At 33.1% G+C, this 14,691-nt stretch overlaps 2 protein-coding genes across 6 annotated transcripts in view; one reads left to right on the forward strand and one right to left on the reverse strand.

The window, feature by feature from the left end:
- Positions 1-10,131, reverse strand: part of LOC108686588 (F-actin-uncapping protein LRRC16A) — a 12,172-nt gene extending 2,041 nt beyond the window's left edge. The window contains exons 1-23 of one of the 5 annotated variants that reach the window (XM_018191962.1): positions 10,033-10,131; positions 9,662-9,759; positions 9,509-9,559; positions 8,851-9,044; positions 8,599-8,776; positions 8,273-8,511; positions 8,105-8,199; positions 7,921-7,962; positions 6,250-6,437; positions 6,073-6,150; positions 5,525-5,858; positions 4,643-5,039; positions 4,256-4,574; positions 4,066-4,179; positions 3,730-3,935; positions 3,529-3,616; positions 2,655-2,879; positions 2,470-2,490; positions 2,169-2,310; positions 1,855-2,104; positions 1,018-1,733; positions 526-765; positions 281-345 (exon numbers count right to left, since the gene is read on the reverse strand). In XM_018191962.1, coding sequence (XP_018047451.1) covers positions 281-345; positions 526-765; positions 1,018-1,733; positions 1,855-2,104; positions 2,169-2,310; positions 2,470-2,490; positions 2,655-2,879; positions 3,529-3,616; positions 3,730-3,935; positions 4,066-4,179; positions 4,256-4,574; positions 4,643-5,039; positions 5,525-5,858; positions 6,073-6,150; positions 6,250-6,437; positions 7,921-7,962; positions 8,105-8,199; positions 8,273-8,511; positions 8,599-8,776; positions 8,851-9,044; positions 9,509-9,559; positions 9,662-9,759; positions 10,033-10,069 — 4,317 coding nt within the window. In that variant the 5' untranslated portion in view covers positions 10,070-10,131. Of the gene's footprint in view, positions 1-280; positions 346-525; positions 766-1,017; positions 1,734-1,854; positions 2,105-2,168; positions 2,311-2,469; positions 2,491-2,654; positions 2,880-3,528; positions 3,617-3,729; positions 3,936-4,065; positions 4,180-4,255; positions 4,575-4,642; positions 5,040-5,524; positions 5,859-6,072; positions 6,151-6,249; positions 6,438-7,920; positions 7,963-8,104; positions 8,200-8,272; positions 8,777-8,850; positions 9,045-9,508; positions 9,560-9,661; positions 9,760-10,032 lie in introns of all 5 variants that reach the window. The other 4 variants (XM_018191964.1, XM_018191963.1, XM_018191965.1 and 1 more) reach the window with 4 other exon arrangements.
- A 966-nt stretch (positions 10,132-11,097) lies between these two features.
- LOC108686522 (probable maleylacetoacetate isomerase 2) lies at positions 11,098-14,601 on the forward strand. Its single transcript, XM_018191871.1, has 5 exons — positions 11,098-11,351; positions 12,391-12,442; positions 13,334-13,482; positions 13,557-13,761; positions 14,127-14,601. The coding sequence occupies exons 1-5, from the start codon at positions 11,331-11,333 to the stop codon at positions 14,354-14,356; spliced, it is 657 nt and encodes a 218-aa protein (XP_018047360.1). The 5' UTR covers positions 11,098-11,330; the 3' UTR covers positions 14,357-14,601.
- Positions 14,602-14,691: the final 90 nt, after the last annotated feature.

The raw sequence follows: 14,691 nt of genomic DNA on the forward strand, positions 1-14,691 counted from the left end.
TAATATATAAAGCATATACAAAAGATCTCTCTTTATATAAATATTTAAAAATTGATTACTTCGATTAATAACGAGATTGCATTCTGTCTAACATGAAGCCATAAATATGCATGCATGCATGCATGCACGCACGCAACGCACACACACATGCACGCACGCACGCACGCACGCACGCACGCACGCACGCACGTACGTCCGCATCTCATAAAAAATATATTTCAGCTGTGATAAGAGAACTTATTGACAGGGAAAAAAATAAAACAAAATGTACATAAAATACCTTGGTATTTGCTCGATCGACAGAACGTTGAAGTAGTGACCGCCATGCTGCAGGTGCGGCATGCTCTAAAATAATAGGTAACAGTGGCTGTACGTTGAAGGATTGATATACATGCGCTTTTAGAACTATATCAAGGAACATAAGAATGAGTATTGATGATGTTTAGGATCGAGAAATGTGGCAAATCAACAAAAAAAATTTAACCATGCGACACAGAAGCGGATAATCGAAACGAAAGCATTTACCATTTTCCTTCCTGTCTGTTTTGCTTTTGTTCAAGCTCGCTGCCAATTCCCTCACCGATCTCTTTTCTACGCTTGAATTACTCAACGAACTTGCAGTGCTGCTTGTCGATAACGTCGGCGGCAAGGAGGCCGGTCCACTGACACCGCTGTCAGTCGATTCATCGAGAGCATCGCCAGAATCGGGCGTATTGCCAGCCGAGGTGTTCGGACTAGAACCATCGCTTAACAGACTGAATTCTCCTGTAAAATTTAATAAAGTCAAGATACAATATACAATATACAATATACAGTATACATCCATTAAACGGAAGTTTCTGTAAACTTTTTAGTAAAAAAGATAGTAAAGTTTTAGATTAGCTACCTTAGGTGAGTACTTAAGAGTCTTAATGTGCCACACAATTTAATGTATACACTGAGTGCATTTAATCGAATTCGCTATACGTCTGTATTTCTGTACTTCTTACTAGAAAATATCTTCTGAATGTTTCTTACCAGATTTTCGATCGGTGGTCATGCTCCATGGTCGCGGTTTAGGTGCCGTCGCTGGTGGAGTGGGCTTATTTTTAATAAGTGAGCCGTTGCTTTTTCCGTCGCTTGTAGACCCGACATTCTTCAATGGTTTTAATACGGGGGACTTGGCTGAATCGGATATGCTCTTGATGCCGCTGCTATTACTGTTTATTGGACTTTTCAGATCGTGACCGGTTGATCGTAGCTTGACAGACGAAGATGATTTCTCAGCATCAGTTACGGATTTCTTCGTGACACTTTTACGATTCTCTTGGTCTCTTTCTGTGTTCGCTCCGAAGGTATCATCGATATCATGCGAGCCACGCGGACTTATATTAGATACGTTTGTTAATGTGCTGCGCTTAGAATCGTCGCTTATGTCATTCGCAGCAGCGCTGTTACAGATCTCTTTCACAAAAACCTCGCCTTTGGATCTCTCATAAGCTTGAGCGCTGTCCGTAGTATTTCTCCGGGCGAGCGGTGAGGCAGTAAGCGGTGAATCACCTTGTGATCTTCTACCAACAAGGGGGGAAAACTTTTCCAAGTTGTCGCTGGAACGTGAGCGCGGCGCGGGTTCCAAAAGTGTTTTTAGCATCGGTGAATTACAACTATGCTTTTTCTCCATGTCTGGTGGAATGCTTTTGTGACTCGTCAGCGATAAATTAGGACTGCCATCCGTTGGAAAAGTATGTAGAGAACTGTAAATTACAATAAGTAGCTTTTTACAATTTGTGTGTTGAAAAAGAATAAAACAAAAAAAACTTAAAGAAAGGAAAAATATATCCCACAAAAATCAATATGAAAGAGTGTTATATTAACCTGTCGTCACTCGTAGGCGAGATCAAAGGCGTGGTAGGTGTAGTAGGTCGGAAGAACACGTCGAGACCTTCGCCCAGAGCAAGACCATCAATCGGTTGATCTGGTCTTAACATCGGTCTCGTGGGCGCTCGCGTTTTCGTTCTGCGCGGTCTAGACTTTACTAGATGTTGTAATTGCTGACTCACAGTGTTAGGCAATTCTGAGACGGAATCTAATGACTCTGTCAACGAGTGCTCGGTTTCCGAAATAGCTGCGAAGTACCAATCATATATTTTGCAATTTTACAAACTCATGACAGAGTAATGAATACAAACCTTCCGCTTGACTCTTCGGCAATGACGGCAACAGATCTGGTATGTCATCAGCGGATAGTCCTTCTACTGAGTCCACTACGGATTTGGGCCTCAATTTCCTTCCATGCAGACTTTTACGCTTATTCGATAGATGTGGTGTTGCCTGAATAATGGATCAAAATATTTTAATGAATCAAAATATTTTATACAATATTGATGTATAATAACCATTTATGGATTTTATTTCCTATTGATTGTGTATTCATATGTATGATCTAATAAGATTCTTATTCTTATCTTTATATACTTTTGTAATACCTACCAGATTAAGATAATCCAATTTCTATGTAAGCATATAAACAAAATAACGTATTTGCATATCAAGCGAATTCGAGTGGAAATATTTATATTGTATATAGGAAATAATGTAAATATATATTCTTTATGTACTTTTAAAATAATTATCTCACGATTCCGATATTAAGAATAAAGAATTTAAAGTTCTACCATTGGTGATTGATCGTTGACGCATTGACCAATAGAATCTGCTAGCGAACATGTTTCCGGCGGACAGTCCTCTTCGGACATGAGATTAACTCTACCAGGAGGTAAAGTCATGGAGACACCGCTCGCACTTGTCACGCCTATCACACTTCCGCTACTCATCGAGCCAGCGCTAGGTCGTAAAACATCTGGTGTGCTACTTCTCGTTCGGCTATCACAATCGCCAATCTGAAAGTATTTTATTATATTATATTGTATATCATTATAAGAGAATCATCGATATGAAAAAAATCTGAGTATTCCTTTCCAAAAAAAAAAAAATTTATTCGTTTAGACATTCATATCAATTTGTCATTTCAGAATTTACATTTTGAGTATGCAAGCTATAAATTTTTGTTAGTTGATGAATTAAATAATGTGAACATCGATAAAAAATTTTATTAAAGCTCAAAAACTAAAAAACTCTCCTGCTTATGCAATTAAATTTCTTAATCTCTCTTTTTCATTAAGGTTACTTTAAGATCCGCTAATAATGCTATCACTTAACATCTTATGATTGACATATACATACATTATCTATTATTGCATGTAATTATTAGATGGATAAAAATATAAGCGAAAAATTGCTAGATAATGAAATAACAATCGTGTACATGATTAAATCAACATTAAACGGAAACAGTGTAATTAAATACATATATTTATGAAAAAAATGTGAAGCTCAGTTCATATTATAATTGTTTGCTATAACTATAAATAGTGAATAACTACAAATATATCATTCTATACACACATACCATAAAGCATTAATTAGATTAAATATTCTCTTAAGAGTGATAATATATTTTATATGATATTAAGTTGTTTTGAAACTTACCAAAGTTTTATAACTTCTTGATAATGATTCGATTACCTCGTCCGTGATCCTGTCGGATATATGCGCCGCAACTGCTAAATTAAGCTCACTACAAAAAAAGAGAAAAGGATTAAAACAATACATTTATAAAAACAATACATTTATACATTTATATTAAAATAAAAAAACAATACATTTATATTAAAATTGCAAAATTCTTACTTAATTCTATTAACTATATCTGCGCCAGCTTGTTCGGTAACAGTGGTATGTATGAATTCGTTATTAATTTGGTTTTTCTCTTTACACGTATTACGAAGATCATCTTGTACTGCGATCGGCTCACTCTCGTCGCCCCTGATCACCATTTGTGAAAGTATAGTAGGACATTGCTCATTTGCGCATTTTATCATTGCATCCAAAGAATCCTGAATCAACATAAGTTTCTCATGTAACGTACATAATCATATCTTTCAGAAAATAATTCTATTCTAAATTTGTGACTTAAACTAGCAGCAAGAGTAGGAAAGTAACTGTAAAAATTCATTCAATACATACCTGTAGATATGTCGTTATAACTTTATGAAGTTCGTTTGCCATATCATGTAGCTTTTGCTCGATTGGATTATTCTCGTCGCGTCTTTGAAGCACTTCATGTAATCTTGGCAGTAGCTGCAAAAAGATATAATAAGCGTGAATATTTTAATGTCTCAATCAAAGCAATTTTTCCAAATTTTATCAAACGTACTTGTTTAGAATTATCCGCATCTTGTATAAGTCCAGTCGCATAATTGATATCATTATTAGCGTCACAACTCTCTGCCGCAAGGGTCTTTATAGTGTCTTGAGTTTGAACGACGAGTCTATCAACCATTTGTTGCGTAGAACTCAACAGAAATCCTTGTTGCAAACGGAACGCTTGCCCATGACTATATTTGCACGGCGTAACATTTCTTTGCAACAGATCTTGTATCTTCTTGACTAACTGCTCTGTTTTCTCTGCGGAAGTTTTCATACAAGGTTGGAGATCATAAATGGGAAACGGCATATGTCGTACGCTACAGTTCCTGTAAGAATAAATTTTTTAAATAAATTTATTGTATTCCTTCTTATTCTGATCTATGTGGATACATACTTCTCTAGAGCGTGAACAATATCCGCATAGCCTTGTAACGTAATGTTATTTTTGTCGTATATAATGGTCCGTAAATGATTATTGATTTGCAATGCTTTTGCTAACAACCTTGCACCAGGATCACCTATCTGATTACCGCTAATATCCAAGACGTGTAAACATGTGTTACTACCAAGAGCATTAATCAGATTATAGAGATCGCCTTTTAATCGAGAATCTGGTAGATGTAATGCTTGAAGAACACAATCATCCTCCTGAAGCATTTGCACCAGAGCGTCCATCACGACGGCTATGTGCTTGCTCTTCATACTGGCGGTATTGCGTCCCATGTATAACTGCTTTATCGATTTGTTCTTGCCAACTGCCGTTACAACTTGTGCCAAATCGACGTCCATGTCTGTAAATAAAAATGTTGAAAAAAATCTTATATCCATTTAGTTTGAAACAAATCTAAAATCGAAAGAAATTATATTATATAAATTGTAAAGCCATACAATCAATTCTTCGAAATTGACTGAATGGTTTTACAATTTATAATAGTTTTTTGTATTAATAGCAATTAATTGATCAACACTATATATTTCGGAAACAAACTACAAAACACGAATAATTCGGTTGGGCGCACTAATGCATATTAAAACCATTGTATATATTGATTTTATTTGAGTGTAAAAGTAAAATAAAAATACTTTGAGGTATAAAATACACATTTTTCCTAGAATGCAATAAAATGAGTAGAAGATATGTAGTAGTTTAATCCGTTTCTATATTTATATTAAAAACATACTTTTAACCTGTGTACGGCAGCTTTAATGCTGAATGTATCAATGCGCACTGAGTGCATCCAATCGAATTATATTCTTTTTATAGCTGTATACGTACTGCTGTCCGATATATCCAATGACGCTATACACCTAACTCCGTGAATGCATGATTCTAGAACGTGCGCGCCCATAGAACCCAAATTGTTTCCGCTCATGTCAAGCTCTAGGCCAACTGTACTTTCGTTGCATGCCAAACCGAGTAGCAGATGTTTTAATGCCTCCAACGGTAGTTTGCACGAAGATATATTTAAGTACTTCAGCGAAAGGGTCGCCGTAAAAAATTGTTTAAAACTTGGAGGTATTTCTTTGGTCTTCTTGCTTGAAAAGGAATTCCGGGCAACGTTCAGGTGGATTAAATTAGTTGCACAACCCCGTAGTAATGCACCGAACAACTAAATCAAATCATAAAGAACAATGCAAATTGTATTGCTCTTACAGAAATTTAAACTAATTTAATACTGGAAGGTAATGATTAATTATTTTAGTTTAGTATTAAAAACATTAACAAAAACATTACCTTCCATTAAATTGATTTAAATTTCTGTAAGGACAGTCGAGTATTGAAGTTATTATTTAAAAGAAAACTATGCAAAATTAGTTACTTACATATTCTAAAGTAGTATCCGTACCGCTAAGATCTAGGTGTGTTAAACTATTAGGTTGTGCCAAGAAATTGCACAAATTCTGCAATTATTAAATACAAATTATAATTTTAATTATTGTAATTATTACACAAATTAAGACTCTGTAATTTATCGTCAAGATCAGCCTATAGTTACTCACATTGACATCGTCCTTCAAGGTGTTCTCCGAAAGATTCAGATATCGCAAACTAGTTGGCATACTTCTGTTCAAGCTTAATGCGTGAGCTATTTGACTTATACCTTTCCCGGTCAATCCACAATGGGCCAAATTTAATTCTTGTAAACCTTTAGGCAACTTGCCAATAGGGCCGCTCAGATGAGTACCACCTTAAAAATATATTACAAATTTTGTCTGATGTACAAATAATAAAAATTATTGACCTGTGCAAGCAAAAGCTTCTAATAGAAGCTTTTACTTGTAGAGATCAATAATTTTTTACATATTAACGCAATGCTTGTATAGAGTAAACTCTGGAATATTATATAATTTGAAATAAAAAAAAAATAAATAATATTTATTTATATGAGTCTCTTTATAAGTTTATAAAATAAAGATGCATGTTTAAAGGAAAAGCATATCATATACTAGTACAGACAAGGGAGCAGTTTAGCTATTTTTTCAAAAATAATGAAAAAATAAGTTTTTTTAGAGAATATATAAGTTAAAAATTAGTTTACTTATTATATACTGTTTATATTTATATAACGATATAACATCTATCTTATATCATATCATAGAGAAATGATTCATAATACATAAAGCAAGCCTGACAGAGTGTGGCTTCTACAGTGGACGCTTTCCTCACCAACTCGGCTCGCCGAGTTTAAGGACGATATTAGCTGTTGTGATAACATTACCGTTCGTAAAGTCAGGAAATATTTAAAAAGTGTCTTGAAAAAATATTTTCTTTATTCATATAAATCGAGAATATAATAAACATTTTTTCTGTCTCTTTTTCTATAAATTATTTATTTAATTTCAAAGTTTATAAAAGTGAGTTTTTACATAAGAAATTAGAGAGAAATATTGAAAAAAATTGATTTTAAAAAAAGTACAATGATTTTTCACAATATTGAATTTCTTGAAAGCTCACTTTAACAAAATGTCAACTTCAAAATGAAATACTTTACAGAAACTAAGCAGAAGAAAAATTTGTTTTCAGATTCTATTTTAAAACTTTTTCATAAATTTTTGTTTAATAATGTTTTAGCAGTTATAATAATGGTTTAGCAGTTTACGCTTCAAAGTAAAATAAAAGTATCGAAAAAAATTTTTATTTTATGTCATTTAGGAACGAAATATTGCAAAAACAAAATTAAAAAATAAATTTACAGTTTTATCTTTTCTCTTCAAAATACATCTTTGAAAACTTTTGTATGATTTTGTTTCACCAAGATACTTAATTTTTCATAAGATGCGAGAAAATCGTTCTCAAATTTACGAATGAGTGCATGTATGTGAAAATGACTTATTTTTCATATATTGATCTATTTTTCATTCATCTATTGATTTCATGTATTCATCTATTGATAAATGTTGAAATTGATAGTAAATAATCAAAATATGAACAGGCAAAAGTTTCCACAGCCCCTATGGAATCTTAGAAAATGTCATCTATTTACTATTCTTCATATTTTCACATGTCTGGTGCTCAAAATAAATAAGGAAATGAGAAAAGTGAGTCTTTTTTAGAAAAATGAGAAAGTGATCTACAAGTGATTTCTAAATAAATAAATGAGAAAAGTGAATTGCTCCTATGCCTGTAGTATAATTATTAGGAATAATTAAAATACATGGTTATTGGCACACCTTGCATTAACTTGGCTATTATCCCACACAAGCTAGAGGCTCCTACAAAAAATATAATAAAAATCTATTCAGGACACTTTTGATTACGGTTAACAATCGGAAAATAGAGCTCAATAGGCTGTAGTGCAGATAAAGATTTCAAATACAAAAAGAATACTGAATAAATAATTGAAATTAATTATACCTTTATCCTCGATCATGTTGTGTGACAAATCTATTGTTTGCAACATCGTGTTAGCATTAGAGATCAAGGCTAACGACAGCTTGTGAGCGAAATCCCTTTCAAAAACAAATATTTACATTATCCATTAAATACATTCTCTCTGTAAAAACTAATTGCTTAAACCATTACCACTTAATCCCAAGATTATCTAAATAAAGCTCTTGAATGGACAAAGATCTTCGCATAACATGTAACAATCTTTCTAAAGGCTCGTGATTTAACTTGAGGTGAGATGCCCTTAATTTAGTGAACCAAGTGTTATACTCCAAGGCCGAGATAATTGGCACCAAGTCCTTCTGATCTAAATGATCAAAGTCTGTCAAATTCAGCTCTCTAGTGTCATGTGAAAGGTATATTGTGTCGACATCCTGAAATTCATATCTGTCTAAATAAGATTTTTGTAGCAGATAATTCAACATTGTTAAAGCAAATTCTAATGATGCCGTCAATCTCACCCAGGCCACTTCCTCCCTGTACGGTACACCATGCAAGTCACACATGCACGCATATTGGGTAGAGAAACCACCACAGGGCCCTGTGTGTCTCGTGGCTTCTGTGCTTCTAGCTAACTCGCTTCCTCGTATACTCTGCAGTCTGCTAGCTGGTATTACCTCTATTTTTCGTATAATATAACTACAAATATTTAAAATACATAATCAGCAGAGTCTTACAAATGTTTCTTTGCTACAAAATGAAACAAAACATACTTTAACGGTACTGTAGGAAAGATATTTCGAATTGCCGTGTGTAAGGCCTCTATCATAGCGTCTACTTCTGTGGTATCTCCGCCGACGCTGTTTGTAGTAAAATTGTAATACCGTTCTCCGACGGTCAAACATAGCTGATTCGCTCTTCTCGATTCTATAGCCGTTACTTCTAGATAATGAAAATGGCAGTCGATCTAAAAAAGAATAAAATGTAAATGCAGCATGCAATAAAAGAGTAACATATACTTATGATCTGGTTCCATCTCAGAATACTTTTTAATCTCAGTTTAAAAGTTTATCTTTTTTTTATTTCTCAAAATTAGAAAAAGATAAAGAGCAAATGGAACCAACTTAAATTAATCTTATATTGGTAAAACTTGTAGATTTCTGATCTTATTTTAGCCAATCATGATGCAGAGAATATAGTCAGCTGCAAAGTGATAGACTAACATTTTCTATAATAGATCTGCATCAACTTGGGTTAGATTAATGATGTTTATGATTTATTGGTACGTCAACCAATACAGCATTAATTGAATCCAAGTGCAAATTTGCTATAGTCAAAAACACTATAAAGTATAACTTAACCAGAAACCACAATTGACAATATATAGTGTGATTAAATGGTTTAAAAGAGAATATAAACTAAACTACTTACTCTTGTGGGTACTTTGGCCGATAAGAGAAAGAGGCGACATGGCGAGAACACCTTAATGACAAGACAAAATCAATATATATCAATGTAAAAAATAAGAAAGTATTACAAAAAGAAAGAGAGATAAAAAAAAAGACGGAAAAAACAATCACTCACGAGAACACGATTTTCCTGTTTGTCCTGTTTTGTTTCCAATTTCACCACATTCTTTAATAGTATTTTTACATGCTTGCCAAGTAGCGCTTTCACCGATTCTGCAAGAAATGAATAAAATTTACACACAGTTATACTTTTACTACAAAAAAAGTATATCAAAGATAGTACGAAGATTTTACAGGCCAGTCGCTCCTTTTTACTCCAAAAGGATACAACGACAGGCTAATTAATCCTGAAACTCGCGCGAGATGTAGAATGTTGGGCAACAATATTGACGTTCGCCAACGGGAGAGACGAACATTCGTGTGGAAAACAGTTCGATTCTAGTGTTATGACGACTAATGTAAACACGCGATAAAGCGCAGACGAACCATTTAAATCCTTTGTAAGCTGCGATCGGGTTGACATTTTGCTAGCTGAAGTCTTCCATTGAAGTTCGCTGTTCCATCTAATGTGTCGTCGTCGTCATCATCGTCTCTCTCTCTCTCTCTCTCTCTCTCTCTCTCTCTCTCTCTCTCTCCCTCTTTCTCTCTTTCTCTCTCCCTTTCGGTACTCCTTATTCTTCGCTGATTAGAAAAGTATTGTCGAGACAAAGGGCGATGTCACGAGAAGACGAATAGGCAGCACAGTAGCAGCCATGTTAGTCTTAGCACCTGTCTATGGAAACTAGGGATGCTTTTCATTTAACACAAGTTGACATAACAAATGGATCTCCTATCTTTAGAGATGTTCGCATCGAATGCTCCAACATGCCCTTCCATAGTTCCTATTCACTCCAACGAGTTAATTGGAGTGAGTAAGGCCTATGATAGGAGCACGTTGGAGTATTCGACGCGAACAAATCTTTTATTACTCATAGAATATAAAAAAAAATAGGAGAAGCATATAATTAAAATTTAGAAAAAAGATTCTCATGTCCTCTCTCAGGTTTCTATTTTGGATTTTATGCTTGGGTCTTAAAATCTAAAATCCTAAAATACAACCAATAGGGCTGTCAGTCTTAATTAGTAATTACTAAAATCTATATTTCATTGGCCGAATTTTAGGACTTTAGGAATAAAGGTTGCAGCACGAACTTTTGCAAAACGCACAATGCATGAGCGAATCAATTAATCAGAATCTTTTCTTTACTCCCATTTCGTAGAAAAAAACAATTTCAATTGGTTGATTCCCTTATGTACTACATTATGCGTTATGCAAGAACTGTGTTGCGGTTATAAGGGTTAAAGGTCATTCCACACATAGTCACATAACCATATGCATAAAGAAAATTACCCAAAATATGTCCAATTATGCCCTAAATCAGGCATTATACAGATATGCTCGTGTAGGAAAATCTCTCAAAAAGTTGGCCACCCTGCTCGCAAAAGAACTAGTAGAATTCAGAAATCTTCGAAAAAGAACAGATCTATTATCTACTTGCATTACGAGTGATCATGAGATACGAGAGAGCGGGGAAGATCAGTGGACGGAACAGCGAAGTGTGAAGAGTGTTAGAGAAAAGAAATCTCGAAAGCAATCTCGAAAATAAAAGGGAAGAGTTTCGCGCATTCACTGTTCATTTTAAATTACTTCTTAACAGATTCGGTGGCATAATATCAGAGTCATCGATCAGATAATCGAGTCAGGCAAAAAGTGGCTAAAGGTGAATGCTGTCCGTGAGAGGCCGATGATGTCCACAATGGGTAAGGTGAGTATTTACGCGCGAATTAACCTTTATGTAAACAGGCAAAATACAAATAGATAATGTCGAGAGAGGAAAATAAGATAGAATCGGCCGTTTTGCGAATACTGTACTGGTGATCATGCATTATTTTACTGCAATATCTCCAATTGACGCACCGGTATATCTCGTTGGATAATTGCTCTTGAAATCCTGAAATCCGCGATTGCGCGAAAATAAATTCCATTACATTTACTCGCCACGATTGTCAATTGAACGCGCATCTTACGGGCGATTTCTATTTCTGCTCAAAAAGAAAAAATAACACAATGAAGAAATTCTTTTCTTGATTAGCGAATATATTTGATAATGGAGTAAAAAAGTTCGCATATTTTCTTAAAATATATTTTCTAAAAATTAATACAATATCATAGCTTATTTCAATTATAATTAAATTAACTTTAGATTAATAAATAAATAATTAACAAATGATTTGATGTAAATTATATTAAACTTCCTTCTAAATTTCCTTTTCGAAATTTCCGTTATTTATAAAAATTGCATGAATAAATTTATAAAAGAAAATTATTTGATATTATGAAAAGCGTTTCTCAAAAGTATTTTCCAAATATTCTTGGACATTAGGCTGAAAATTTTTTACATATTTTACATATTTTACATATATTTTGTGGTTAAAATTTACCAAAAAATACCCATTTAAAAAAATTTTTTTATGTGATAAGTTTCACAAATCACCTAATGAGTTATTCCTTGCATGCTTATCTAAAGTAGTAGAATAAATGGACCATCATTAGCATCACATAATATCAACAGATGTGATATAAACATGTTTTAATGAATGTGTATTTCGACACTCACAATTTATTTTTGTTCATATTTATCAATGATTATACTTTTTTTTTACATTTTTTTCTAGTGTGTGAATGTAGTACACAACTTAGATTAAATTGAATATGAATGACAACTTTGATTATGTTAAATTTTCAAGATTGACTTGCGTAATTCAGCTTTGCTGAGTATTCATAGCTCTTATTTCGTTTTACAGCCGGTGCTTTATTCCTATTGGCGAAGTTCCTGCTCTTGGAGGGTAAGAATTGGTAAGTGAAAAATTATGTGATAAGTGAAAAATTATGTGATAAGTGAAAAATTATTTTATACATTACACACACGCATAAAAACTTATTCCAAAATTTATCAATTGTATCAACTTCTGTCAACTTTGAGTATCTTTTATCCTTGATCAGTAAACAAGATAAACAAAGATAAAACAACAAAGATAAAATGATATTCTGGTTGACAGAGTTGAGTTTTGGAATCCAGGGAAACTATATAAAAACCAAAAAAAGATAAGGAATTAAAAACAATCAGGGAAAGTTGTGAAAACTGAGAATAGTCAGGTTTAATAATTATATAATAGTTATATAATTTATTATTGAAGATGCAAGTGTATCATCGACATTGAACTTTTTAGATAAGCTACTTAAATTTTGATGACCTTCATCCGAGTACATCAATAGAAATAGACATGCAACGATTTCAATATATTATCTACTATTTGGCTGATTCAGATTCAAGTAGACATATACAATATTATAGTAAGATTCCAACTAACACAGCAACGCCTGCAAAGCTTTAAAAAGATGTATACTTTTATTATGTATACATTTTTAGCGCTTTTTTTAACGCTTTTTAGGCACTATGTGCTGTTTAGGATTTTAAGAATATTTCTACATGAACTAATCAGAGAGCCGAATTAACATCTTAAAACTGTCTTAAAACTGTAAACTTAAAATAGTAACTGAATACTGTCCACAGAGTTGTATTAGAATATTAAGATATTACTTAAGACTTGAAATAAGTCTTGAAATAAGAACCGGCTATAATGTCCTTTCATAGATAGAATTAGTTTTATTATTACCGAGAGAGTTTATTTTTTAAATACGTTTCTAATGTTTATAGATTTAAATATTTCTGACATTTATTAATAGCATTGAACCTAAAGGAGATACCATATGATATAAAGCCTGTTAATTTGGTGAAGAGTGGTGGAGAACAACATTCCAATGAATTCCGTGAGATTAATCCAATGGAGAAAGTCCCTGCGCTACATATTGACAATCATACTTTGATAGAGTCTGTGAGTAAATTCATGAATATTCTTGTAGTTGTTTTGATCTTTTTTTTAGAATAATAACAATCTTTATAATATAGTTGAATATCCTACAATATTTGGAAGAAACTAGACCAAATCGTTCATTGATGCCAGTAGATCCTATCAAAAGAGCTAGAGTGAGAGAGATTTGCGAAATAATTGCCAGTGGTATACAACCATTGCAAAATATTGGTCTTCTGACCCATGTTGGAGAAGAACGTAAAACGGAATGGGCGCAGAATTGGATTACTAGAGGATTTACAGGTATTACAATGATAATAAAAAATTAGAATAATTGTAATAATTGTAATATTGTGTAGGATTGCAGATTTATGTGATAAAAGGCAAATATGAAGTTTTCTTCATATTTCACGAAAACTTTCAAATTTAAATAAATAAATTTTTAAACATTTACAAATGAAAAAAATAAATAGTTACTTTATTTAATATACTGCCTTTAAATGCTAGTAATATGAAGGTCACAAATATTTGCAATTATAATTATTTATTGAATATCAAGTTTATCCAGCAAAATATCATGTAATTTTACAATCTCTGCATATATTAAAAACTACACGCCTTGTTAATGTATGAATATGTGCATAATTAAGTACTAATAATAATTTTAGCTGTGGAGAAGTTGTTATTGTCGAGCGCAGGCAAATATTGTGTCGGCGATGAAATTACATTAGCGGATTGTTGCTTAGTACCACAGATATACAATGCACGAAAATTTCATGTTGATCTCAAACCCTTTTCTACAATTCTGAGAGTAGACCGTCATTTAGAACACCATCCGGCCTTCACTACGACTCACCCCAACAATCAGCCCGATTGTCCGCCCGAAGCGACTAAGTAGCAAGCGAGGCAGACCACCCTTTTCCCCTTCTAATTTTTTAGAAGGATGAAAAGAGGTGGTTCATCGTGTGATATCATAATGATAAAAAATGAACATGAGTTTAATTGCATTTGTTCGCATTTCCAATGTGTTTGAATTAGAACAAAAAGTTTTGTTTCTATAACGTAACTAAAAATGTAATCTAGAAAAAAATTGATATTTATTAATTAAATAATGTAGTCCAACCTTTTTCCATTATTATGAAAAACGACTGAATTGTTAATTACACGAATGGGTCCAATCATTGGAATAATGAATATACAAGAAGTTAATTTTTACTTATGTACTTATGTACT

The sequence above is a fragment of the Atta colombica genome, unplaced genomic scaffold, assembly GCF_001594045.1.
Source record: "Atta colombica isolate Treedump-2 unplaced genomic scaffold, Acol1.0 scaffold187, whole genome shotgun sequence".
NCBI classification, from domain to species: domain Eukaryota; kingdom Metazoa; phylum Arthropoda; class Insecta; order Hymenoptera; family Formicidae; genus Atta; species Atta colombica.

Coding starts and splice junctions, on each gene's coding strand:
- LOC108686522 (XM_018191871.1), top strand. CDS start 11,331: ATGATGTCCACAATGGGTAAG. Junction 11,352..12,390: donor TGATGTCCACAATGGGTAAG/GTGAGTATTTAC, acceptor TTCGTTTTACAG/CCGGTGCTTTATTCCTATTG. Junction 12,443..13,333: donor CTCTTGGAGGGTAAGAATTG/GTAAGTGAAAAA, acceptor ATTTATTAATAG/CATTGAACCTAAAGGAGATA.